We start from the raw sequence: 27,392 nt of genomic DNA, 5'->3' as shown, positions 1-27,392 counted from the left end.
CGGGCGCGAGGCAGCGAGGCCACTGGCACCAGGTGGGGACGTGCTCAGGTTGGGGCGGTTGGGATTCAGCGGCTGAGCATCTCGCACGGTGACGGCTGTTCCTTCCTCAACCTCCCAGTTGCCGAGCCCTGGTCTTTCCCACCTGCCTGTCTCTGATGTGCCCTGAGCCACCTGACAGTCAGGACTGGCCACCGGCACGTGCCCATTCGCGTGTCCTACCTGGTGACACGGGAAGGCCCCTTTCCCTTCGGTGTGTGCGTGTGCTACTAGTTTAGTAAAAGAAACATCTGTGTGCGTTTTCCCCAGAAAGGACAACCTGTCTCTCAAGTTGCCAAGTGTCTTTGAAAGGGAACACCGGCCAACACCGCCCTCTCCCCCGAGAGCAAAACGCAGGAAAATTCGCTCAGAGAGAACCGCGCGGAACACAGGCCTTACTAAGCTTTACCTCCAGACGGCCCGGTCTGCTCGAGTGCGCTCTGACGGGTTGTAAAGGTGCTTCAGGAACTGGGAAACAGGCCCTCGTTGTGGACAAGAAGGTTTATTGCTTACAAAAATAGTCACAGAGCAGAGCCGAACAGCCAGCCCGACAACACGCATGCACACGGGGGCTCGTCTGGACCTCCAGGCTCGTGGGCATGACTCGGAGCCCAGACCCAGGGGCGCCAGGTCACGGGTATCACATATGCAGAAGAGCGTGCTGTGTGACTTATTTCAGAGGCGGGGGGAGTGGGGTACGGAGAGAGAGAAACTTCCATCTGTTGTCCACTTATTGATGCACTCGCTGGTTGACCCCGGTGTGAGCCCCGACCGGGGCTCGAACCCACAACCCTGGGACACTGGGAGCGAGCTCCCACCAGCGGAGTCCCCGGCTGGGCCCCTGCTGCGGCCTGACGGGGTCCTCTCCGCCTCCCACATGCCTGCGAAGGTGCAGCACAGAGACGGCGTCTGCTCCTCCAGAGGCTCGGCCCCGAGAACGACACGCTGTTTCACACCTGGGGGTGGGGCGGGGGTTGCGGGGACCCTGCACTGACACTGGGCAGTGAGGGCGGGTCACTGCCGGCAGGTGTCGTGGAAGGCCTCGAGGGTCCGGAAGTCCCTCCAGGTGGGCGGGAGGCCGTCCTGCAGAAACTTGCCGCAGCGCTGGCAGGGGGCCTGGAACAGCTTTATGTAACTCCGCAGCCAGGTCTGAAAAGAGAGTGGGGGCGGGGGAGGAGCGGGGTCTGGGGCCTCCGCAGCATCCTGCCGGTCAAGCCCACTGACCCTGAGGACGGAGGACCTAAGGCAGCTGTGACTCCAAAAGACACCCTGTGATGCAGAGGAAGCGGCGCTCGGAGTCCACGAGGCTGGCCGTCCATTTTGAGGGGCTTCTAAACCGAGACCCCTGCCCCAGAGGCAGAAAGTGCCCCTGAGGAGTGGCCGAGAATCAGGCCACCAGGAGTGGCTCAGGAGCACGCGTCCCCAAGGCCCACGTGTCCCCGAGGCCCACGCCTCTGGGTATCAGCACCGACCCTGTCCTGCTCCCCACCCCGAGTGGCCTCGGACATGCGCTGGAAGACTGCACATGGATGTCGCTGTCAGAATTCTCCCCTGAGGTCAACGTGGCTTCTGTCTAATTGGATTTCAGAGGTCATCACTCACTGTCACAGTGCAACCCAACACACCTGCGGGGGGTAGGGACAGCCTGGTGCCACCAAATAACATAATAAGCGGCAAAGGCACTCAAGCGGTTCAGAGTGCAGAGTTCTCTCGGGCGTCATACATAGGGATGAGTCTCACGTAACTCAATTCTCAAACTCAAGGAGATTCGCTGCCAAAAAAACAAAACTCCACAGCCCGAACCCCACACAACAAGTAAGCAAGTTCTCGTGGTGACAGGGGCTCTCGAAGCTCGTCATTCAACGTCCTCCTGAATTATGTCGGTAAGAGAAAACTGCTCTTTGACGAGGTTGGCCCAGTGGATTGACATGAATCCTCTCTCCTCATTGCCGCCACCCCCTTGGGGCGGCCTGTCCCCATCAACACTGATCCCCCAAAGGTGTGATGTCGGAGGATCACTCAGCTGAACTGTTGTTCTTCGGTGCTGGCCAAGTTCAAATGCTTCCCGCATCCCCAAGTCAGTCACCCAAGGGAAGTGACACCTCGACAGGCTGGGATAGCAGTGAGCCTCTGCGTCTCCCCGGCAGCGAGGGGCCCCCAGGCATGTGAGCCGCTGCGTGCATGGCTGTGCCGAGCAGCTGGTCTGCTCATTCAAGCTCCCGGCTCTGCGAAGCCAGGCTCGTGGCCCCCAGGAAGCCAACCGCAGCTGAGAGGCTTGGCTGTCGGGGCAAGTATGCGGGATGACAGGCACGAGGGGCACCCACCACGACCAGCCTGCCTGGCAGGAGTTAAAAAGGCAGCTCCAGCTGCGGTGAAGGACGGGCCTACTGGTGGGAGAGCGCGGAGCTCGGTTGGCGTGGTGTGCACACAGCTGGCGGGGTGTGCGGCGCCAGCTGCTGGCCCTGCTTAGGCCAGCTGGCAGCTGTGTGGTCGATCTGGGCAGCAGTGTGCTGACGGGCGGGCTCTGGGGCGGTGGGGTGCAGCCCTGACCTGGGGCGCTTGCTGACCACCATGGTGTGAATGTCCAGGTTCGACCCCAAGCCACCAGTGGTTGAACGGCCGGCTCACAACAAGCTGTGAGTTCAGCGAGAGCCGGCACACGTGGTGCTGACTCCAGCGCACCATGGGGGGCTGTCTGGGGGTGGTCCCTGCCCTAAGACCCAACCCTTTCAATCCAAGGGTGATGCGTCTGCGGGAAGTGCCAGGTTTGTCGGTGGCTGCCACCCGCTCGGTGACAGCACGGGGCCTGGCACAGACCACGAGCCCAGGACTTGTCTCCTGACCACACCAGGGCTGGAACCTGTGTTGGAAGGTCACCTCTGAAACCACCGACTGTCCAGTGAGGACAGAAACACACCTTCGCTCAGCAGAAATGGCTTCTCCTAGATCCCGCCCCAGCATTTTGACACCGGCCCACCCGCTGTGTGCAGGAGACACCCACCACCGGTGAGCCTCACCGGAGGGGAGTTAGGGGGCGGGCGAGAGCCTTTGCTCGTACAGCCACTTACCATGAAGGACCTGACCACGACGTCCGGCATCTGGGGCAGCTGGTAGTGCAGCAGGGCAGTGGTGGCGTGGTCTGTCACCTGGGGACCAAGGACAATGACGGGAGTCAGAGGCCCCTCCCCGTCAGCACCCAGGAAACAAGGCACACACAGGCCTTTTGGATGACAGACAAGCTTCTGAACATGCCCGAGGAAAGGACATCTAAAATAAGATCTGAGTACAAAAGTCAGTCTGCTCGGGACGGGGAAGGGGAGGGGTGCGGCCGGCAGGAAGGAAGAAGGCACTGAAGGCCTGGAGAGAAGTGGGAACGTCCAGGCAAGCCGGCAGAGGAGGGGCGCGGCCAGAGGGGCCGGAGCGGTGGGGGGGCGCCGGGAGGAGGGTCATGAACAGTCGCTGCGTGAAGCAGTGACTTCTGCCGCGTCGGCACGTGGACCCGTCTCCGGCAGCAGAGCTGGCCTCCCCGCTTCCTTCCACCCTCCCTCTGTCCCATCCTTGGCAGCCGCATCGGCTTCACCACGAGGAACATGGCACTTTCTCACGAGCTCTCCCTTGGGCCTCGCAATTGCTGTCTTTCTGAGGCACTTGTCTCTACCCAGCCCTCGGAAGGTGGGGTCTGTTTTCAGCACCCCCGGAGGGCCACACCCATCCCACAAGCCCAGGCCGAGGCTCCCCCAGCAGGGCCCAGGGCCCAGTGGCTTGAAGTCCACCGAGGCACCCCAGGACCAGAGGGAGCCCACTGGTCCTCAGCCCTGGCCCTGTCCTCAGACCCCAATCAAACATGTAGCCTCCCTCCTGGCTATCGGGGTGCTCTGGAAAACAGGGTGGTCTGTGGCCCCCTGAAACTCTGAAATCAGACGACACCAGGGACTGCCACTGCCTGCTCCCCGTCAGCAAATCTGTAGGTCTCGTCTGACCTGATGGCTATGTTCAGACACACAGTCACTTCGGTCATCTTCGTCAGGGGGCCTTGCCGTCACCAACACAGCAGCTATGTCACCAACACGTCACTCTGCACGAGCACAAGTGACGGCATGCCCTGTGTCCACGGGTCGGCCCTGCCCATCGAGCACTGTGGGCTGAGCTCAGGACCTCAGAGCAGGGCGCACGCCAGGCGGTGAGCAGCCAGAAGAGCTGGTGCAGGCCCCATGCACACCCAGAAATGAACCCAGCTGTGCGTCCACACAGGGAGGCCCCGCCTCCGCCCCAAGGATGAGGATGCAGGCTCTTGGCTTGTAAGCTCCTACCCCCAGATACAATGGTCGTGCCCGTGAAACCTTGCCCTCCAGCCTGCCTCCCCATCTCTTCCGCTCTCCCTGGATCTTGACCTTGCCCTCTGCCCGCGCGGCAAGGCCTGCATGAGGGCCAGTGAACCCCATGTGGGGGCAGGGATCTTGCCCATCTGGTTCCCATTGTCTCTAAGGCCTAGAATGACGCCTGGTATGGAGGAGCAGGTGCTCAATGCGTATTTGTTGAATAAAGAGAGAACCTGAAAGTGCTCGCTCACCAGTGGCCGTGCCCCAGGAACACCTGCACTGGCTTTCTCACAGATGCGGCGAGCAAGCCGTGTCTCCGACGCTGCTGAGAAACCCTTGCCCAAGTGACCTTCGGGACCAACGTCCTCCCTCCTTCAAGGGCAAGGGCTCTTTTCACTGTAAGCGTTTCTGACAGACAGCTTTCTAAAACAAGCAGTGCTTTTTTTAGACCAGCAGCAGCGATAACTTGGCCACACGACAGGTGGCGGGTGGCGGGTGAGACTGACTGCTCTGACACAGCACAGCGACCGTGGTCCAGGGGTGCCCGGTCATACAGGCCTGGCTGCCGCCCACCCGGCGCCTGCTGCGGACCCCGGCAAAGGGCCCTGGATAAGCTGGTGAGATGCTCCTGACAGCCACGCTGGCCGTTACAAAAGAAGGTGCGTCCCTGTGTTGCAGGGCCCCTCACAGAGCTCCGCCCCGGCCAGCCTCCTACCCCAGCTGTGGGCACCCACCTCCAGCCCTGGGAGCCCCCTGGATGAGCCCAGGTCCGTCCATTTCAGCCGCCTGAGCTCCCGACTTGGGCCTATCACCCAAACCTGCCCGGCCGCCTGGAGGCCCCCTCCAAGGCTGGGACGCTGTGTGGCCACACAGCCTCTTTGCTTTGCTTCCGACAGTTTTTAACACAGGTGACCCGCACTGAGGCCCAGGAAACTTCATCCAGCTCGGTCCCAGCTTCTCGTGAAGTACCACAGTGGGCGGCTTATCTTTCTTAGCCGCCTCCGCATTAGGGAAATGGGGCAGCGACGGACAGCACCTGTCTCGTGGGGTGACCGTGAGGACTGAACAAGACAGTCGGTCCACACTGGCACCTCAGTGAGCACCGGTGACCGTCCAGCTGCGAGTCCACTGCTCTGAAGGCCCTGCCAGAGGGTGTGGGCCCCACCTCTTTTGCTCTCACCCCCTCTGCTCAAGCTGTTGCTGGCCCCCCAAGTGCTCCATGCCCGCCTCCCCGCTCCCATCCCCTTCCGGACCAGTCAGATCCACGTGCTGGGGGAAGCCGCCCAGGCCCCCAGGAAGGCCACGCCTCTGCGCTCGGTCTCTTCAGTGCTGGAGCTCCTCGTGGCTGCACTTGCGTATCACCAGGCTCTGAGGTTCTGTTTGCAGCTGGTTTCCCTGAGATGCCTGTGAGCTCTGAGAGGCCAGAGACCCGGCTCACCCTGTGCCCGACGAGGGGGTCTGAGCTGACTGAAGGGAAGATTGTTCTATCCCCGAGACACCTGGGGAGGTGTGTGGGGCAGAGAACAAGGCCTCCACGGGTGGGGACAGGAGACAGGAGCCGAGGACTCTGGACTTTCAGTCTGTCCTCGGAGTTCCCAGGCTCACCGCCAGGCTCTCCTGCCCTTCCGGCACGCCGGAACTCCCCAGTGAGGCTCGGTCCACACGCTGGCGTCCGAAAGGGGTAGGGTGGGTGTTCCTTCACCTGGAGCAGAACAGGGTGACTGTGGAGTCCCCACGGCCTCACTCCCCGCCAGGTCAGGAGCCGCACTCAGGGTGGACTCACAGGGTGGAGTCTCTGCTAGGCCTGGTCCTTGAGTGATGGACGGGAGCCCAGCGCTCGGACAACTCGGGGCAGCACACAGTGTGAGCAGGAAGTAACTGGCTGCCTGAAAAACTCAGACTGAGAAGCGCATCTGTCACCACCGCGCTCCTCCCTGCACACCAATCTGTCCCCCTTTCTGTCCCTTCGGTAGATGAGCCACGACACTGGCCAGGACTAGGGGTTCAAGCTGTGGCCTAGGAACGGCGCTGCCGGGCATGTGGTTCGAGGACCCGCAGTGCTGGCATCACTGGGTTCGGGGGCCCCACTTCAGACCTGGGCCCAGAAGACAAGCGGCCGCTGCAGCCATTCTCGGGGATGCTGAAACACAGGAGACTGCAAACGTTAACGAGCACACGAGTCCCCGGGGCCGGCTACCAGGCAGATGCTGACTATGTAGATGCTGGGGTGGGGCTTCCTCCGCACTGGACATTTCCAACAGACGCCTTAGGCGACGCCCAGGCTGCCGGTGCGCAAGCAGCCGGGTGGTAGAGCCGTCCAGGCACGACGGGGGAAAAAGGCCCCAAAGGAGCAGGCATCTGACTGTGGGCACAAAACCAAGGAGGGCAAATCTGAAGGAGAGCTGATCTTTTTTGCGAGTCCCAAGTAAACGGGGCTGCTCGGTTCCACCACAGTGCTGTGGATGGGGGTGCTGGTGCGGTGCTGGGATGTTCCTGTTTCTGAAAGGCGCTGTCCGGGACCCCAAGAGTACTTGCTGACTTACAATCCCTGTAGGAGTTCCCGCTGCAGGTGCCCCTCACGCTGACCCCCATGGTGATGAGGGGGTGCTCTCTTTATTCCCACTGCACCGGAGGGGAGGCACAGGAGCAGACCCACAGTCTCGTCCTCGTGGGCGAGGACCACGGCGTCTGCACCCAGACGCTGCCGCCCCAAGCCCGTGGCCTCCCTCCCAGCAGACGCCCCAGCCAGCTCTCCTGGTTTGCTGATAACGGCACGAGCCCCAGGTACCCAGGTGCCCAGATGTCACCCGCCCACCGCCTCCCATCTTCAGACTGCCAGAGTCCCCATTTGAGGCACAGGTTGTGAGCACTGTCACCGTGGCTACTGCTCCAGAGCAGAAGGAACTGAGAGCGCTGCAAAGTGTCCCCCTCCAGATCCAGCGGGAGTCACGCTGTCCGTGCTGGCTGGTGAGTGGCCCCCCAGACGGGGCACCTGACCGGTCTTTCTATCGCTGGCCAGCGGTGAGCTCTTTGCAAACAGTCCGGGGCAAAGCACTCCTCCATTGCCAAGTGGTGACGGTCGAAATTTCCTGAACTTCCCCATCACCAATTACAGCAGCATTTCAATAGGAGGAAACAAAGCTGACTCACTTGCCACGCCCTCTCTCCCTGACTTCCAAGTTCCTGTCCCAGGACCCAGCTCCACAGCATCAGGTGAGACATGGCTGCCGAGTGATGGAGAAACTCACCCACGATGATCTTGCTTTTTGTCAAAGCATCCCACCTTCAATGTATTTTGATTTTATACTTTCAATGACAAAGTTGTTTTTTTGCTCAGCATCCAAAACATGAAAAAAAAAAAAAAAACCAGGCCTGGGGCAACAATAAAAAATTGCTATTAACTAATTTAAACTGACTCTGTGCCAGGCAGGCGGGGTTCACCCCATGTATTGTGAAGCTAATGAGATTCCGCTGGGAGATGAAAGCCACCCTGCCTGGCTGTGAGCTGAGGGCACTAATGCTTCCAGAAGCATCACCCCACCAGAGCGCTGGTTTGAAAGAGGCGTGTGGAGAGATCAAAGCAGACGGGACCCAAGGACAGGAGGGAGGAGACAGGGACCCGCAAAGGGGGGTGGGGAGCATGAGGAAGGAAAGAAAACTCGACTCAGAGGAGAGGATGGAGAAGGCCCTGGGGCTCTGCACCGGAGGGCAGGAGAGGTCCCCGCTTAGTGTGGGGTGCGGGTCCCCCACCCCCGCTGGGCTGCAGGTGCTTCACTTTGAGTGACGTTCCCATCGTCTCCAGCAGACCCACCTCGTCCTATTAACCTCACGCCCAGGTTTCTCCTCCTCCCTCCAGGCTTACAGAGACTCCCCCCAACCCAAACGGACAGAACTAAGCTCAGAGTGGGAGAAAGGAACCTTTCAAGAGACCTTGACACTGGTGCCCCACAGCTCCTCTACTGCACTGCACCGCACCGCCTGAGAGGGGCCGCTGGTGCCTGCCCTCTGAGTCTGCGCCCAGGGCCCTGGGAGAGGACCAGCCACTTCAGTGGCTCCCCAAGAGGAACCGCCGGAAGCAACAGCAGTGGCCCAAGTCCATGGCTGTGAAGCCGGCCCCGGGGAAGGCCTGGTCAGGGCCCGGCTCTGGGGCCTGCACAGGCTGCACAGGCCCGGATCCGGTCTGCCCCCGAGGCGCTGGAGACCTCGGACAAGGACTAAATGTGTGTGTGAAGGGCACACACCTGACTGGTGTCAGATGAGCACGAGCACCGCTGGCGGGAGTGGTCCTGCCTCTCACTTGGTGCCCACACCTACCCCGTGGTGGCGATGACACAGGGAGGCTGAGGGACCTGCCCAGCAGGCGGCCCCCGGGCAGCCGAGCAGGCCCTCGCCTGGTGGGCTCCCCATGCCAGGCCCTGGGTGCACAGAGGCTGCAGCGGGGAGAAGGCAGCACACCCAGGCCATCTCCCCCCAGGACAGAGTGGACCCCAGAGTCCTAGGGCGGAGGCAGGACTCGGTCCAACGTCCTGTCACTTACACTGCTGTCCCTCTGCCCACCTGCTGGAGGCTTCTGCCCGTCTTCTCACCACCACACCCCAGGCAGCCACCTGAAAGGCTCTGACACAGGGCTGGGGCCGACAGGAGCCAGCAGCGTCTGGTCGAATACGTGTGCACTGACCGAGGGGTCAGGAGCGCAGGCCGAACACAGCGCGAGCCCTGCTGTTGCCACAGTGACACAGGCACGTGGAGCTCACGCCCTGCCCACATGTGCCCTCCAGCCAGCTTGGGGACAAGGAGAACGGGGTCCAGTCTGACCAAGATCGGCACCCCCAGAGCCCCGCATCACAGCACCTGGACAGTGTTCTTTACCCCGAGGGAGATCAAGGGCTGAGCAGTGACCAGCGGGCTCAGTGAGATACAGGGGGACACAAAGGCTCTCTGACCGCTCTCACTCCCTGGCAGTGGCCTCTTCTGAAAAGTGAGGATGTTGTCTTCTCTGGTGGCCCAGAGACTGTCCTTGGATTCCTGCACCTGCTAGGGTAGTAGGCACTGTCCAGCCGAGTACAGACTCTGGGCTGGAGTGGACAGCTTGCAGTGCAGAGACAGGCTGGGGCGTTGGCCCGCAGCTTCTAGGAGGTGGTCTAGGCTGGGGGCCAGGGCCTGTGGGGTTATGAAGCTCCCAGTGTGATTCTGATGTCAGGAGCACAAGGAACGGCAGGTGAACAAGCCACTGTGGGTCACCGCCCACTCCCCACCACTAGGGGACGGAACTGTGACCACGCAGGCTCTCCCCAATGCAATGAATGCCCTGATGGCCCCTTATCTGTCAGCACACGGCCCACCCAGCCCAGGGCCTCCCCTACTAGGCTGGGCGAGCTGGGGCCTCTTACTGTTAAAAGTACATCCCGCAAGATATATAAGGAGGAAAAGTTAAGTACCCTCGTGTTTGGAAACTGCTTATTGAGAAGTGAAGCCCGGCAGGGACCTGGATTCTGGCTTCCCTTCTGCCCACACCTGCTTCTGATACAATGAAGAGGAGGCTCTCTGGCCTGTGTCCACGAGCACCGAAGGCAGTGGGTGGGAAGGAGGGGACCCAGAGCTGTCGGGAGACAGGGGCTCAGTCCTGAGCTCGCCCCTGCATCCCGGCTGCTCCCAGAGGACGGGGCGGAGAGTGGGTCTGGGTCGGTGGACTTGCTTCGGGCCGGCACAAGCTGAGGGCGGACCTGTGCCTGTAAGCTCGGCCCAGGCAGCCGAGACACTGAAGTCCTCCGTTCTTTTAAAAGAGACAAGCTAATCCCAGCTGCTGCCCTACGTGACACCATCCTCTCGCAGTCCCTGGTCTCCGGGCTGACTACAATGAGCTTGGGACATCAGCCATCAGCAGGGACCGGCGTGACTGCCGGCCCAGCACTGCTCTCGGCCCTGGAAGCCTCTTCCCCCCACTTCAACGTCACAAGGAGTCTGGGTCTCTGTCTCGGGCTTTGCAAAGGACAGACCCGCCCTTCAGGAGATGGACACTGAGAATCTCGGAAGGAGACAGTTCTTCGTGCGCCCAGGAGTCTCGGATGTGAACCCAGTGCATGAACTGTTGAGGGAGCAACCCCTGCTAGCCACGTGGCTCCCAGGATGAGCACTGGTTTTAGAAAGAACACTGAAAACAGTCCCAGAAGGACTCGTTCCAGGAAAAGTAGAACCACCATCATTTAAAAACGGGAACGCTGTGAACTGGGTCCCGAAGGCGCTGCGGGAGGGCGGCAGGGAGCAGAGCAGAGACCGAGTCCGGCACCGCATGGATAGAGGCAGAGCAGGGCGCGGTCAGCTCTCCTGGTGCGGCCGGGCCTCCAGCCCGCGCCTGGGTGTGAACGTCACGGTTCTGCAGGCTGAGGCCCGAGGAGGAGGAAGCGGCGCTGTCCAGGGGACCGGAAATTACTTAAGTAGGACCAACACTTCTTCTCCGCCTGCCGGAGGAGCCATCTGCAGGGGCCCCGAAGGCGTGTGAGGGCCGGCGCAGGGCTGTCTGGGCTGGAGCTGGAGAGGTGAGGACAGAGCCATCCGGCTTAAGATCCCTGGTCACGGCTTTGAGACCAAGCTCTCTCTGAAAAGGATGCGACCTCTTCTACGAAGTGCTGACAACAGCCCGTGGCACGTGCCAGGGCCTCCATAAAGGAGTTTTACTTTTAGGGGGGAGGTTTGCATTGCAACCCCCTTAAACTCTCCCCCTGGCCCCTCAGGCTATAGGGCACTGGTCCTGGAACTCGAGGCCAGTGTGTTGTAGCTCTCACTACAACACGCCCGTGTTCCTTCCGCTCTTCTAACCTGGTCAATGCAATCCAGCCATCAAGGGGTGGGCAGGGGCTGCCCATTGCCCCTCCTACCTCAAACTCGTCTGCACTGCCCCATCAAGACAACCGACAGGAATTTTTATTCCACACATGAAACTGCCCACTTGCCCTCATGCTGGTGGACGCTGTCCCCTGGGCTCGGCAGCCACAGGATGCACAGGGGAGGACACGAGGCCGCCACGCTGGCCTACAACATGTGAACTCTGTCTAGCTGTGGGGCCTCTGCCATGGGCCTCGCGCACGCAGCCTCTGAGCAAGGGGAAGGGCAGAGCCGTGGCCCGAGGTGCCTGCCGGCGGCACCTGTGCCACCCGAGGGGGGTTTGTGGAAGGACGTGTTGCTGAGCTTGGGGGAAGGAGCTCCAGCTATCGCAGAGCCGGAGACTTAGAATCACGCAGCGACTCCTCGCCCGGCCCCTGGCGAGGTGCGGCGCTGAGCAGGTGCACGCACCCCACAGAGCCCTCCTCGAAGGCCGAGCCGTCCGCTGGCAGCTGCTACACCCTGGGACTTGGGCTGAGCGGCAAGCTAGCTTTGCCACAGGCCGTCTCGGCAGGCAGTTTGTGCCAGGTGCTCGATGAATCCAAAATCTCAAGAACCGACTCTCCTGGGGACGATCCCGTCTGTCTGCTGACGAGCACCGGGGGCCACTCAGCACACGGCCCGGGTACAGAGGCCGGTCTCTGCACGGGAGTACGAGCGAGCGAGGGGTGAGCGAGAGACTGCACGAACAGAGGCACGGCGGCCTCCCGGAACAGCGCCTACCGCTGGAGCGCAGGGAGCCCTGCCGCCGGCACAGCCCCGAGGGCTGCACTGCGCTCGCTGCCTCTGGAACACCGACTGTGGACTGAGCGGGCACCCTGGGCTATGACTCTGTGCTTTGCCCCAAGGGACAAGGCTGTGAAGCACGTTTGCCGGTCCCTGGCATTGTCTCTACTGTCCCCACCTGTCCCTGGGTGGCACACCCCCTGCGGAGATTTAACATAAGGTGTAGCTTCCTAAGTTACTGGGGGGAAGCACACACTGTTTTGAAACGAGGAGGTTAAAGATCAAAACAGTGACTGCCCTGCAGAGTCTAAATGTCAGGGAAACAAGAACACACCTGAAACCTTTCCTGGCTCTTTGTCAGTCTGCCCTTTCAGATGGTCCCCACTCTTCCCAAGATCCATTCTCTGAATTGGCTCTGCTGGAGCCTCACTGGCTATGAAAAGCTCCTTCGCCCCAGGACGGAGTGCACAGAGCCTCTGGGGCACCACAGTCAACGGGACCGCAGTACACTGTGCCCGGCCCTCCACCCTCCCCGCTCCCGCAGAAGGGGTCTAATGAGAAGAGAAAGGGCTTGCGCAGAGTCCCGGGAGCAAAGGGCAGGCCCCGTGCAGCCTCCCTGCCGCAGGCTGGGTGGCAGGACCTCGTTTGCTGTCTTTAACCCAGGTAGCAGTGCAGGCCGAGGAGAGCCAGACAGGTGCGTGCTGCCGAGCTCCTGACTCGGCTCTCCAGAATAAGCAGACCTGAGCAAGCAGTGGGGCTCTGCCGGCTGGTCCCCCACCCTCCACCCCGACTTTGTTCAGGATCGGGAGGACCTGGAAGGTGTCCCTCCTTCCCAGCAGGTCTCTCTCTGCAGCCACCACAGCTGCCTGTGGGCAGGAAAACACGCAGCACACAGTGACCGCTGAAGAAAAGGAGGTCCTGGGCTTCGGCCCTGGAGCAAGGCAGGGAGTGAGGCCCCCCAGGCATCCTAGGAGCCCAGGCGGTGGGTGGTCCGGCCACCCCGTGGGGGAGGAGGAGCAGCAGCACGGCACCACTCCCACGGCCAGGACACTGGGTGCTGTTTCTCCCTGAGAGACCCCTCCCCCTCTGCTAACAGCCAGGGAGCCCCTGCCGCATCAGTGCTCTCCCAGGATGGGGGCTGCCCGGAACCGCCCGGTTTTCCCAGGGGGCCAGCAGCCAAGGTCCCCACGGGGCTCTCGGTGTTTTTCTGGAAATGCTACAGGCAACACTAGTCAGGACTCCGAAATGTGTGTGGGTGGACGAGAGGAAAGGAGAGTTCTTAGGAAAAGGTGATACTAATAAAAAGTAGAGTGTCGGGGTGCTGCCACTTAATCCTTCTCCATTAGCATTTTGAGGGTTTTTAAAAAAATATTTTACTTATTTCTTTTTAGAGGGGAGGGGAGGGGAGGGGAGGGAGAGGAGGGGAGGGGAGGGGAGGGGAGGGGAAAGGGAGAGAAACATCAATGTGCAGTTGCCTCTCACGTGCCCCCTGCTGGAGACCTGGCCTGCAGTCCAGGCCTGAGCCCTGACTGGGAATCAAGTCAGTGACCCTTTGGTTCTCAGCCCATGCTCAATCCACTGAGCTACACTGGCCAGGGCGGCATTTTGAGTTGGAAACGCTCAACTTCACCCCATAAATGGCACCAGGCCTTCAGAACCTGCAGTGCCAATGTGTTCCCTGCTCTGCCTTCAGCAGGTGGCTGTGGAGTAAGGGCACCTGCCCTCTGACCTTCCACCGCCTGGCCAGAGGCGAGCACAGTGACGCGAGCCCAGAGCAGCCACCAGTCACGACCCCACTCCACAGTGTTCATCTTCTCTGCCGGCGGCTCCACAAGCACAGCCATATAAAACAGACTTCTAAAAAACAGAATCCCAGACCGTTTCCCCGGGATGATAAGGAGGCAAAAGCCTTGCGATAAAGGGCCAAGCCCAGTCTTCCTGCATTGTCCTCCAGGACGTCCCTTAGTCTGTTGGCACGCAGGGGGCGCCGCAGCCGGAAGAGACAGGGCTCCTCGACCCGCTGCGTCGGCAAGAGGAAAAGGACCTGCACGCTGTCCGCCTTCAGTGCTCCTCAGAAAGCACTGTCACCGGTCCCCAAATTCTGGCTCTTGAGCCTGGCACAGGTCACTGTCAGAGTGGGGTCAAGTCCATCCAGTTGAACAGCTGAAGGCAGAAAGGGCTCTGCGCAGACACAGTACGCCCTTCACCAGGTGAGATAAACCCCCCACAAATTCACCTGTTTTTACTGCTCCAAACAGACGACAGGTACGTAACCCACAGGAAGGAGCTGGCAGGTGCTCCTAAATCTCTCCAACTGGACTAACATGAGGTTTTAGACGCTGCTCCAGGGTGTGCTTGCGGTTTTGGACAAATACAAAAGTGCTATTTTTAGGGGAGGTGGGATAAAAATGTAGCACCGTCTGTCCAAACACGTTTCACGCATTTCCTAATCCGCTCCCCGAGTGCACTCAAAACTACCCCACATGACACAGGACACGGACAACCCCGTGTGCAAAGGCAGGGGTGGACGCGGCCCTCCCTCCCAGAGGGCCCGTGTGGGGAGCTGTCGCTGCTAACTCCAGGTCACGGGGCTGAGACACCTGTGGCCCCTCAGTCACCACCCACCTGGTGTGCCCTCCTCCCTGTGACACCGCAGAGGACACTGCGGCAGACCAGGTTAAAGAGGAGCCACAGAGCCGCTTCAACGCTCCTCCCCGTGACAGCAAAACAAGACACAGGAAACGGCCAGTGTCCTTTCTACTCGGGGTGTTCCCAGCCAGCTGCAGGGGACGCTGGCAGAGGTGGTCAGCACGGGCAGTTAGCAGTGCGGGCTGAGACTTTCACACGTCTAGACCAGGTGCTGGGACTGAGCCCAGTGGCTGCGGCACCACGGCCACCCTGGCTGCCACGCCCCGCCGGCCAAGCCCCACCCCAGGCTCTGGGCATGGGAGGAGGCTCTTTCCTCCTGTGGGCTCTGGGGGGGCTCAGCTGGGTGAAGCGGCGTTGGAAGGATCCAGGCTATGATTTTCTTTGTGGAATAAACTGAAACTTTGGATCAGCTTTAGATTTACAGGCAAGTTGCAAAGGCAGTGGGCGTTGCCTATCTGTACACCCCTCCCCCAGCTGGCCCACTGGTAACACCTTTCACATCTGGTACCTTCGTCACACCTGCAAAACCGGTACTGGTCGCTTACTGTGAACTGAACCCCAGGCTTGATCTGGATCTGCCAGTTCCCCACCAGCATCTTCTGTTTCAGGGCCCAGCCCAGGGCAGCACACTGTGTTCAGCCGCGATGCCATCGTGATGTCTGGTGTGTGCACAGGCCCCACCCATGTGGCGCTGACCCTCGGACTCCACCCTGGCCCCAGGTGTCTGCCCTGGGCTCGCCCTCCCACGGTGCATGGGTCCAGGAGCCACGTGACTCTGAGGCATGTTGCACGCTGACCGGGCTGGTCCCCTAAGCCCCGCTGATTCAAAAGCTCCATGCTCGCTGCTCAATGGGTGCCGGGTGTCCTTCTGGGGTGATGAATGTGTTTTGGAAGCGGACAGAGGTGGTGGTTTGGCAACTCTGAGCCAGTATTCAAAGCCGGAGATAGTTTACTCTAAAGTGGTTAATATCACGTGATCTCACCTGGATGAAAAGGAGGGCCCATGCTCTCGGCGCTACCAGGCATACATGGGACACAACTATTACTTCAGTGGGAATCACGCCCCTGCCCTGCACCCACCCCTTGATGGTTTCTCACAGCGTTGAGCATAAGCCCCAAGCTCCGTTCCCGCTCTGCCCCCTGCCCCGGGGTCTGGGCTGCCGCCTCCATCCCCGGGAACCTCTTCCCGTGTCTTTCAAATGGCTGGCTCCTCCTCAGGTGTCCTGACTCAGCTTACATTCTGTCCCGAAGGCCTCCCTCCTGGGGGTGCTCTGGGTGAAGGCGCCCTTCCTGCTGTGCTGGCTGCAGCCCCTACTGACACCGCAGTCCCCTGACTCGCTGCACTTCCTGGTCTGCTTCCCCCTGTATTCCTAGCACACAGCACAGGGGGCCCAGTGCGTAATTATTGTTGAACTTGGTGAGGCAATGAATGAAAATGCAACCAACTGTACATTCGCACGGCTGGGCGAGCCCAGGAACAGAGAGCGGAAGGACCTGGTCTGAGTGCCAGGGAGCCGGGGGAACCCTCGCAAGCCCTGGGGGTGCTGCGGGTTCGAGGACAGGCCCCCTCCCCCTCCCCCTGGGAGCAGGAAGTGCATTTCTCTAGTCACACTTCGTTTTCCCTAACGTATCCCCGAGCGTATTTCACGAGGGAGCCCGACATCTGAAAGGGACGTCACCAGTGTGTCAAGTGGGGATGGGCCAGGGTGAGGGTGTGCCAGCCTGCCTCACTCTGAGTCCCCACGGCAGGCCTGTGACATTTTTAAAGGCACAGCTGACAGACACAAAGCCCGCCCTCTGCGGGGCACAGCTCCACTGGCTCCGAAGCACACGCAGCTGCGCAGTCGCCACTGCGGCAAAGACACACGACACCCCCGTCACCCAGCCACGTCCTCGTGCAACTGCCGATCCGACTCCCCCTGAAGGTCCAGTCTTTTCCAGACTGTCCTATAAATGGAGCCACAGGGGGTGCAGCCTCTGTGTCAGGCTTTCTTCACTTCTGAAAAAGGCCGGCGCTAAAGGCCACTGTTCATCCCTCAAAGCCTCCCACTTCCCTCGCTGCCTCCCAAGTAGGAAGCAGAGTGCAGCTTACCTTCTGGAACACTTGATAGTTCGACTTGGACCATATATCCAGCTGGGAAAAGAGAAAAGGTACCGTCAGCATTCATTCTAGACTCTGGACTTCAAAAAATGGTATCCTAACTACTGCTATTAAGCTTGGGAAAAAAACCATGAATACTGAATAACAACCCTGGGGCTGGAAGGTTCTAAACGTTCTGCTCAAGTGTTGGTGACTTTGGTGACATCAGGAGACTAATGAGGGAATAAGGACGGACGGAGAAGTCACCTGAAGGCACCAGTGCCTCCGAGGCCCCAGGAGCCACACCCACAACTCACTCTCCTGACCTTGACTCCTACCCTGGTCCTCTCATGGCACTCAGGGGGCCCCCCAGGTCAGTCCTGCCTCAGGGCCTCTGCACCTGCTGTGCCCTATGCCTGGACTGCTTTCCCTACAAACCCTCCCACCGCCCCTCCCACAGTTCCGTGAGCTCGTAAGCCACCTCAGACAGGCTCAGACAGGCATTTCCCAGGGACTCTGTCTGAAACGTTATTCCCATACCCATTATCTGGGTTCTCTTTATTCTTCCAAAAAGTTTAAGTTTTCGCAGCATTTAGAACTGCCAGAAACCTCCTGTGTCTACGTTGCCCTGTCTGGGCCCTAGCATGTCACAGGCGGCAGCGGCCTTTGCGAGAGGAGAAAACCTCCCGGCCGGTGAGCACTGCATGGCGCCTCCACACACTCTCACCAACTCCCCAGAACAGCCCATACAGAGGGTCCCGTTAGCCACCTTCCTTTCCACGTGACGGAAGTTGTACACCTGGGCAGCTGGCGGCAGGAGCCCCAGTGACACCTGTTGTGTTTCCCTGCACAGGCCCCCGGCCCCATCCCGAGTGCTAGTGCGTCTGCAGGGGCAGGGGTGGAGCGGGCCGCAGGGTCCACCCGCCCACTTGTTCCAGCGGCACTCTCCAGGTCACTGAGACCCCGGGTGCCCCCACGTCACAGGGGAGAGCAGAGGTCCGGCTGTGTGCACCTGGGCCAGCCCTTCTCGGGCCGCACTGGGCGCCACCCAGTCGGTCTGGCGGGGGCGCTGCCTCCCCAGGACCACTCTGGGGTCACGGGTTTGCAGGAGGAATCGGATCGATGCCCCCCCCCCCCGCTGTTTCGAGAAGAGATGAGTGTGGCCGCACTGGAATTGCCCCCAGGCAGTGCTGGGAGAGAGCTGGAGCACAGTGCAGACTAAACGGGGGCTGCCCGTAGGTCCCCAGGCGCTAAAAAGTCGGCTTTAATGTGCAGGTTCAAGAGCCGAGCAAATTGAAGCCCCTGGTCAATGGGCCTCTTGGAACCTGCCTCTGGGGTTGGCGGGTGGTCAAGGTGGAAAGCTGAGACGTGGCTATTTATGCCTGCAGGTTGTGTTATTGATTTTGAAGCACCTGGGAGCACAAGAAGCAATCAGATGGGAAGATTCTTCTAAGACAGGAAGTGAAGTGTGGCATCTGGCAGAGGACAGTTCTGTTACGAGGAAAGCACCCAAACTTGGCTTTCTGAATGAAGCAGCCCTGGGAATGCAAAGTTGGGTCGTGAACAGACACGCTATACCCAGTCCTCCCAGCTTCTTCCTCTCCACGATCCGTGTTACGGAGACTGCACTCCATCTGAGAACTTTCATGGTGGCAGAGAGGTCCCTGCGACCCCAAGGACCACTGCAGGGCTCCTGCGGGACCGGCAGAGGGCCGGCCGGTCCGAGTCCTGGACACGTCACAAAGAGCCCCGATGGACAACCGGCATTCAAACCCACCTTTCCCCACCCCCACTGGCGGTCCGCTCTCCGTCCTGCATTTCCACAAAAGCCCCCTCAGCACCCCTCTGCTTCCATCCTGGTTAAACTGCTCTCCAGAAAGGTGGTGTCAATGGTCAGTCTCTGCTCCTCTTTCCCACTCACTATGAGACCAAATGGGGTCTCATAGTGACGGGGTAAGAATTTCAAAAAATCTGTAGGCATTTAACTGGACAGGTCAGCAGTTTCCAGGGAGAAGTGCTGTGCTCCTTCCAGGTCCGTCTGGAGGAAAGCTCCGAGGAAGCGCCGGGCGTGAACTCCCCGTGTGGTGGAGGCTGGCACGGTGCTCCCCTGGGCGCCGGGTGCCCTGTGGGGAGAGCCGGCTCGGACCCCGTGTTCAGTGTGGCCCAGGGCTTAGGAATGAGCGGCTGTAAAGACTGTCCAGGGACTGCAGAGCAGATGAGATTCTGCGCCTTTTAGTTCTGCCGAATCACTGCCAGGATGACAAAGACGCTAAATCCAAATTTTAGGAAGAGGACCACCCATGTCTGAACGTGGAACTGATACATTCTCCTGCCGTTTTCACGTGCGTGGCTGTGTCTTCTGAAGTCCTCCCCGCTGCTGACCCCTCCTGCCCGTGCCCACTGTGCCAGGCACAACAAGACACAAACACGGGGCCAGGGACGGAGAGAGAAGGACGAGTGTGCAGGCAGGCGGAAAAGTGACAGTTTCTATTTCAAAGGTGGAATTATTATTATTTCTTTCTTTCTTTCTTTTTTTTTAAGACCCTCCAGTGCTGTGAAAGTTCTAACAGAAAAACCACCTGGAGAGAAGTACGTGTCAGTTTAATTGGAGGCAGACTCTCTGGCCGGCTGTGGGCTCTCAAAACGCACCGTGCCTGTCCGGTGTGTGCCTGCTGCTCTGTGCGGAAGGCGGTCCAACTGCATTATCTGGGCCCCCAGGGAACAGGTCGGACCATCTGGGGCAGGAGCACGCTGGACGATACGCCGCCTTTGCCAGGTGCACTCAGGTAAGAAGGGATCCGACAACAATGGGTTCTGATTTTGCTGGGAAGGCACAGCAGGTGGCTCGCACTTGATTTTCTGCTAGATTTACGCCAAAGAAAGACACTGAAGCCGGCACTCTGGGGTCGACAGCCAGCCTCTCCTCCGGGCTAAGAAGATTCAGGAAATGCGTTTCAGGGAGCTGGGGCTGACCCGAGTGAATATTCATGAGCTTCAGCTGCCCCCTGCCAAGGCGGCAGGGCTGCCCATTACTGCCGGTGCAGCATTCAGACAGGCGTATTCTGGAAGCCGAGTACTCGCAGCCCGGTGAATGGGAAGTTACTCTGAACCAGAGCAACAGAAGGAAGAAGTGCAAGCACCAGAAAAATCTCAAAACGGAGAAACCATCCCCGTCGTGTGGGAACTGGGGCTGGAAACCCAGCCCTGGGAGCAGCCTCCGGGCCCTGGGGGTTGGGGGGAGACTTCGGGGGCGGGTAGGGTCTGTGCTCAGTTAAGCTGCAACCGACGCTGCAGGTGACCAAGTGCTCCGGCAGAGACACAGCTGTCTTCTGGTCAGTCATCCAGAAGCAAAGGCTCTCTCGAGGTACAGGAGGAACCAGTGAAAACGGTGACAGTGATACTCACTGAAAAGAACAATCAGAGCAACCCCACACCAGTGGGCCAGGGGACTCTTAATGCTGTGACGACCAACCCCCATGGCCTCCGCCACCACCAGCGAGGCCACTGCCTCGTCCCGATGATGATGCAGGCAGCCTGCGCTGCACCTGCGCTCTCTTCCTAAGTGCCCCCAGCCACCGCAGGGGGGTCACACCATGATGCCCGGTCCCCAGATGGAGACGTGGAGGCTCAGGGGGAGAAGCCGCTGGTCCAGCAGCACAGGGTTCGGGTGTGGTGGAGAGGCAGAAACCAGGGCCACCTCCAGAGGTGCAGCCTGTGACTTGCAAGAAGACGGCCTTTCAGCTGGACTCCAGATGGATGGTGACAGGAAGCCCGGCCTTGGGCTGCCACCAACCTCCAGGCAGCGCTCTTACCAAGTTCAACACCACAAGTTGGCTCCAAGGCCTTCAGGGTGACAAGCGTCACACTAAGATGCATTAGCAGCAAGTGAAGACTCGAGCAGCTTATCGGAAAGTGATCAATTCTTCATTTCAGAAAATAGTACAATGACCTATAAATTATCTGAAACTGACACTTCCAAATCAAACTCGTCAGCCTCACAGGGACGTCAGCCTTTAAAGTGTCTGTTTATCAGCGGCTCCATCCAGCAAGGTCCGGAGATGACACCTCCGTAGGGAGAACACGGCCAACCGGCAACGGTGCCCAGTTTCTCCACGGCTGCCTGGGTTTTCAAGCCAGGAACTTCTGCTGGGCCATCCTGGGCACCACCCTCCCCTGCACGACGAGAGAGTGAGTCTCACCAAAGAACGCAGTGCCACAGGCCTGCCACCCTGGACCGTCCACTTTCCACCAGGAAGCGCTTGTTACTGAGGAACTGCCGAAGGCACAACTTCTGGCGCCCTCTGCCTGCTGGCTGCAGGGACCCTTCCCCGGCTGCGCCCTTCCCCCATACCTAACAAGAGGCCGTTTTTCTGAAGGTCGTCTGAACAATTTCAAAGGCTATACCAAATCAAAATGTTCCCTGCATCCAATATCAAACAGGGCTGATGCCAACATGTATTAGAGAAATCAGATTCAAGCTTCCCACCCAAACCCGCCCCCACCCAACTTTGAAGTGGGAAGAATGCGGGATCAGAAATTACCCTGGAGACAGCACTGGCTGTCTTTGAAGCTTCCCTTTGATACCCCGTTTCTCTTCCTCTGGTAGGCTAGGAGGCGGAAAGCGCCTCTCTTTCTTTTTTTTTAATTGATAGGGGATACTTAATGAAGCTACGGCGTTAACATAACCTAAATCCCCTAATAAGATCAACTCAGCTGAGACCCTTTTACTTTTCCAGTTAAGTCCAACTGGCAGTAAAATCAGGACAACGGTCAGGTACTCAAGTCAAACCTGCTTTTTAACGTACTGAGTCACGGCTCCTTGTGCCTTGCTGGTTGCAGTGAATACGCGTCGGTGAGTGCTAAGCACATTTTTGTACTTTATCAGAGGAAGCAGTCGGCCGCTGCTGGGTATCAGAAACGTGCCCACGGGCCAGGGGGCAGGAGGATGGGGCAGGGGCCGCAGTGGCTGCACAGGACCGACCCTGCTGTGGCTCTGAGGGGGAGCCTGCCAGGCCTGGGAAGTGGGGTGTGGCCGGGCCACACGGCAGCTACAGGGGTCTCAGCACCTTTCAGAATGTGCTGGAGGCACTGGGTTTGGAGGACACAGACGACCGTGTACACGGGAGTTTGGAGCCTGTGAGCCCAAGAGGCTTTCCTGCCCACGCCCACTGTGTCTGCTGTTGCGCTCGGAAACTGCGGCAAACGGCCCCAGGCCGGGGCCGGGCACTGCCAGCGGCTCAGCAGGTGCAGGGGCGTCCGGGACCAGGGCTCTGCAAGCAAAGGTGTGTTCTCCTAGACCGCCAAGGGCTCCTTCCCGCCATTACCTTCTAGCTGGGACGAGCCAGACATCTCCCCACACAGAATGCACTAATGCTCATCCACACGTCAATACATTTAAGTTCCCACACAGCAGCATCAGTGCTCAAAGCAGAAGACTAATAATGGCTGCGTGGCTTTATTTTTATCGTTTGTAAAGTGCTCTGAACAAAGGGGCTAATCCAATTGGCTAGGATTCGATTCTGGGCACCGCAGTCATTTGAGAGCCGCTCTGCCAAATGTGGTTAATGCACCTTTAAAATCGCAGCAGACTCGGTCCTTCAGCCTGGCCAGTCCCCGCCTGAGGGCCTGGCTCAGCACCTGGGCCGGTGCCTGCTGCTGTAAAGGGCACAAGCAGCCCCTGCACCACCCTGGAGGCACGAGTCGCGGCAGGTGCAGGTTCCCGGACACACGCATTCCCTGTCTGATGAGTGGAGGCCCTGCTAACTGCTCCCTGGTGCACACGCGTGTGTGTCCTTCACTCTCCGATCCATTCATGACTTCACTCCCCACCACTCCCTTTAGTGCCCACCTCTGATTTCTCACTCTTTGCCCTGCCATTCCAGAGAAGGCATTTTTGCAGTCCTTGTGGGCTCCCTTGCGACCCTGCTCTGAGCTGCTGGGCATCTATGGCCCAGGCACCGAGTTCTCTCCTCAGGAGACAGTCACAGGACAGAGTCAGGGCCCTTGGGAGCTCCCGGAAGAGGGAGGTCTGCCACCTGGCTCCGGTGACCTCGGGCAGTCACTTTACTGCTCTAGGTCTTGGTCCCCTTCTCTGGAAAACGAGTCCAGGACTCCATAACCACCGTGGGCAAGGTCTGCTTTGGCACAACGCCTACCAGGCTATCACTGGAGGTCCGTCCGGAAAAAGTCCAGCCTTTGCTAACATAACGAGAGCGGTTTGTGCAGCATCGCTGTAACCCAGCAGCCAAGGAGAGTGGACTGGAATGCGCATGTGTTAATACTGATGTCTTCACTGTACTAGTCAGTGGGGGCGGTAGACACCATTGAGTGAGCATGTGTACTGTGTGGTCATCGCATTCAAAATGACTGAGCGAGTAGAGCAACGAATCTGCATCAAGTAAACTTGAACATTCCTCTGCAGAAACTAGCCAGCTGATTCAGAAGGCCACAGGTACAGGCAACTGGAGATCAGCAGCTTCATCATGACAACATGCCTGCTCATGCATCACGTCTCGTGCGGAGATTTTTGGCAAAACATCAAATCACCCAGGTGACTCAGCCCCACTACAGCCCAGATTTGGCACCTGAGACTTCTGGTTTTTCCCCAAACTAAAATCACCTTTGAAAGGGAAGAGATTTCAGACTGTCAATGAGATTCAGGAAAATAGGACGAGGCAGCTGATGGCGATTGGGAGAACTGTGTGAGGTCTCAAGGTGTCAATTTGAAGGGGACTGAGGTGTCATTGTCCTGTGTACGTTTCTTGTAGCTTCTTCAATAAATGTCTCCATTTTTCATATTTCATGGCTGGATGCCTTCTACACTCCTTATGTTAGTATCTCTATTAACTAAGAGACAGATATATAGAGGAAGAACCACGACATGCTAATTCTGGTTTGGGAAAAAGCGGGCTGCTCTGGGTACATTAACGATGATAATCTGCGCTGTGAGCGGAGCCTGTGCCCCAGTGAGAGGCCCCTGGGGAAATGGGGATGGGGTGAGAGGCAGGTGGCACTCAGCCCGTGTGACAGGGGAGGAGGCAATGGCAGCCCCGGTGACAGGCACAGAGGGTGCCAGTGTGGGTGGCAGCCCAGCGCGTCCCAGGAGCCACGGCAGCAGGAAAGGTGGGGAAGGAAGGCGGCGCATGTCTGAGGTCAGAGAGGCGGGCGGGCCGGACCGAGGAGTCCGGGACGTGTCCTACACGCCAGTGCGTTTGGAAGTGTGCTCTGCTCAATGCCGGGGGCACGGCGTGCTCTCCGAGTGAAGGGAGGAGAGAAGAGTTTGGTGGAGAAATGGGCCGGGAAAACACTGCACACCCTCCCGGGAGGCGCGCGAGGCCCACGGCAAAGCACAGTCCTGAACAGTGGAGGCCTCAAGCTTTAACCATGGGCCGCTTTGGGCCCAACGTCTATTAACACCCCCTCCTGTCGTGGGAGGACCGCTGTGGGTGATGGGAAGATGGCAAAAAGCAGGAGCCGCACTTCGGGAAGACAGCGCTGGAAGCCAAGTGAAGGTATAGGCTGCGGCGGCAGCAGGACTGGACACTGGCCGTGTGGAGGCCAGTGCGGAGACCCAGCCGAGAGGCGGTGAGCCTCCGAGGAGTGGGGCAGGGCAGGAGGAGCCCCCCGGGGATGCGTGTGAGAGGGAGAGTCGCCGAAACCCGCTGGCAGGCGAGGTGTGTGTGGGGGGAAGGGATGGGCATTTACATGGTGACACCGTTAATCGAGGAGGAACCCTGGACAGACGCTGGTCAGGGAGGGAGAAGAGCTTCGTTTGGGACAGGCTAAATTGGAGTACTCCTGGGGAGCAGAGGTGGGACACAAAAGCAGGCCAGGAGTGATCCTGGTGTGGGTGACATGTGACACTGGAGGGGGTGGATGACAGCAGCCAAGGGGCATGAGCGAGGAGATGAGGACCGGGAACCTGGGGGTCCAGGGCAGAATCGAGGGAAAGAACCACCTGAAACAGCCAAGGATGGTGGTTGAGACCGCCGGGGTACACCTGGGGCTGCTCTCTGGGGCCCTGGTTTTAAGTGCAGAATAATAGTAACAAAATACTAGCAGCATTCACTGGGCATTTACCGGGGGCAGGCACGCTAAGTGCTTTATCGGTATTACTCTGGCCCCTTGCAGCGTGAGCAGGTAGTAACCGCAACATCAACAACATCAAAGATCTCGCTCCTTGCGATCACGACGCAGCGCAGTGTCACCCGCACCCTGAATTTGGAGCCTCGTCTCGTAGCACCGTCACTATTCGGACCTAACTCTTTATGCATACATTCTTCCTCTCTCCACTTTTAAGTTCCTGGAGACAAGGGCTGTTTGACCCCAGGTGAGACTACAAAGCTGCCAGCCTTGAACAAAGGCAACAAGAACCACATCGCTAACTGACCACCAGCAGGGGGCTCGCAGCCAGGGACCCACCAGGCGCTGCTCCTGCTGCTGCTGAGCTGTCCTGAAAGCCTCGGTCAGTATCCGCACCACACACACACACACACACGGGTCCCGCCCGCCCCGATTACTGACCTCATCCTCCACACTTGCTGCGCAGATAGTCTGGTTTTTCCAAAAAGAGAAAGGAACCCTCCCTGCAAGGAAAGCTGCGCCATCCACAGTGAGGCTCATGAGAACTTACTGGGAGACCTGGACCAAGGCGAAGCCAGCGCGAGGCGGACATGCTGGGTTGCTCGTTTGAAACGCAGAGTTCGGGCTTCACGGGCCAGGCCTCATGTATCTAGTTACGTGCTAAGCTACACGCGCCACCTGTTTTATCTTAAAGAACATTCTATCATTGTCACGTGGCCGTTGGTGGAGAATGCTAGAACAGACACACTTTTAAACTGAAGTGCGATCCACGAGAGAAGGGAAAGCTCCGGAGAGAGAGGGAGACAGTGCCCAGGCGCTGGAAGGGGGCAGGGTGCGTCTGGGGGGCACCTTGCGCACAGTGCGTGTCACACGCGGGAAGCAGACACGAGTGGGGGCTGTAAGCCCCCCACAGCGTCCTTGGGCGGTCTGCACTGAGCCGTCTGGACAGTGTGCCGTCACGAGCAGTTAGGGGTTCGCCCGGTGAACTCCTGTGAAACGCGTCACCCCTGGAAACAGCCTGCTGTCTGTGCCCGCGGAGCTCAGCGCGGGCTGCTGTGTACCAGCGGCTTGCCGAGGGCTGCCGGTGGGTCTCCCAGAAAGCGCCTGCCGGCGGCTCGCGTGCCGGATGAGCTGGGATCTTCGTCGTCGTTCTGGGAAAGCAAAGCGCTGAACCCTGGGGCACCGACGTGCTGCATGAGTGCGCGACAGGAAAAACCCTGTTTCCTCAGAAAAGACACGTTTAATGAGGCGACTGGGGTCTGAGGTGATAAATCAGAAAATCCCAACTGAGGGCGGTGGGCTCAAGGCAAAAAGCAGAAGCCCGATGAAAAACGCGCAGGGAGAGAGATGCTTCCGTACGGCGTCCCCCTTCTGTGCGGCGCCCCCTTCACACTGACGTCACGAGGCGTCACGCAACGAGGCCTGCGGGGCCGCGGCGCACTCACCTTGCCGTCTTCCGTGTGGACATTTTCACTGAACCCCTTCACAATCGTCCGGTCGATGAACAGGCTCCGCATGACGACAATCACTTTCAGCACCTTCCCCAAGGTCACCTGTCAGAACATGCATGTGCAAACGTGAACACTTACACGTGACCATGCAAATCACACATAGGCAGGCGGGACGACAGAAGATGAGCTCCCCTCCTGTTTCTGACGCGCACCGGGGGACTGGGGGGAGGGCGTGGGGGCCGCCCCTGGTGCCAGCACCCCACAGCACCGAGAAACAAACTCCCAGCAGAACGAGTGTTTCCTTACCGCTTAGGGACGGTGCAGGCCCCAGCTCTTCTGACCGCCCTGGGAGGAGTTTATGATTTTGGCCTATAAATGTTCGTGATAAGTTCCCAAAGTTTACCCTCCGTCCTGAGGGCGTCTTCTTCAAAGGCGCTCTGCTCTGGGAGCTGGTGAGCACATGCCCCCCCATGACACCGTGGCCCCTTGTACACCACGGATCACACAGACGGTGCGGGAGAGGCCAAAGGCGCGTCCCCTGGTGGGACCATCTCCTTATAGTGGCTGCTCAGAAGTGGAGGAGCAACGCCAAATAAATTCTGAAGGTAAATGCAGAGTAGCGGAGTTTTACCTCCTAACAGGAACATCATCCTGGAATCACATTTAAGTGCTTTTATTCTTTTAGAACTTTAAGGGAGTACATGAATTAAAAAAAAAAAAACAAAACACCTAAAAAATGAAGTTTCATATAACACCACGAAAAGAAACAGCCCCTTCCTTCAGTCGGGGGGGGGGGGCACTCCTGTAACCCTTCTGATGCCCTGCCAAGCCTCCTGTCCCGTTTCCTAGGTGGAGGGGCCCCGGAGGCAGACTCAGCACAGGACCCACCGGGGTCCACAGTCGGGCGGTATCAATGAGGCTGACATCACAGAACTGGCTGAAGGGAGTCCCACTGGTCGGCACGGGACAAAAGCCTCTGCCCCAGAGAGCGGCCCCCACCCCGCAGCTGTTTCCGGGGTGCCGCCCACCCCCTTCCTTGTTTCCCCAACACCCTTCCCCTCTCCCTGGTTAGTCCCCACCCTCCCCACCCATCATCCCTTCACCAGCGTCTGGCTCTGAGCCGATGCCCCCATATTTGTATGCCTGCGGTGGTCCAGAACATGGACTGGG

The 27,392-nt window shown here is 59.2% G+C and overlaps 1 protein-coding gene across 1 annotated transcript in view; it reads right to left on the bottom strand.

The window, feature by feature from the left end:
* Positions 1 to 522: 522 nt before the first annotated feature.
* Positions 523 to 27,392, bottom strand: part of MED27 (mediator complex subunit 27) — a 163,404-nt gene continuing 136,534 nt past the window's right edge. Inside the window, exons 5-8 of the mRNA XM_037158551.2 lie at positions 26,217 to 26,324; positions 16,702 to 16,743; positions 3,105 to 3,182; positions 523 to 1,185 (exon numbers count right to left, since the gene is read on the bottom strand). Of these exons, the coding sequence (XP_037014446.2) occupies positions 1,051 to 1,185; positions 3,105 to 3,182; positions 16,702 to 16,743; positions 26,217 to 26,324 (363 nt within the window). The 3' untranslated portion in view covers positions 523 to 1,050. The remainder of the gene's footprint in view (positions 1,186 to 3,104; positions 3,183 to 16,701; positions 16,744 to 26,216; positions 26,325 to 27,392) is intronic.

The sequence above is a fragment of the Artibeus jamaicensis genome, unplaced genomic scaffold (genome assembly GCF_021234435.1).
Source record: "Artibeus jamaicensis isolate MK-2021 breed Jamaican fruit bat unplaced genomic scaffold, CSHL_Jam_final contig_471, whole genome shotgun sequence".
NCBI classification, from domain to species: domain Eukaryota; kingdom Metazoa; phylum Chordata; class Mammalia; order Chiroptera; family Phyllostomidae; genus Artibeus; species Artibeus jamaicensis.
The sequence above is the reverse complement of the archived record's forward strand: the minus strand, read 5'-3'. Positions and strand labels throughout refer to the sequence as shown.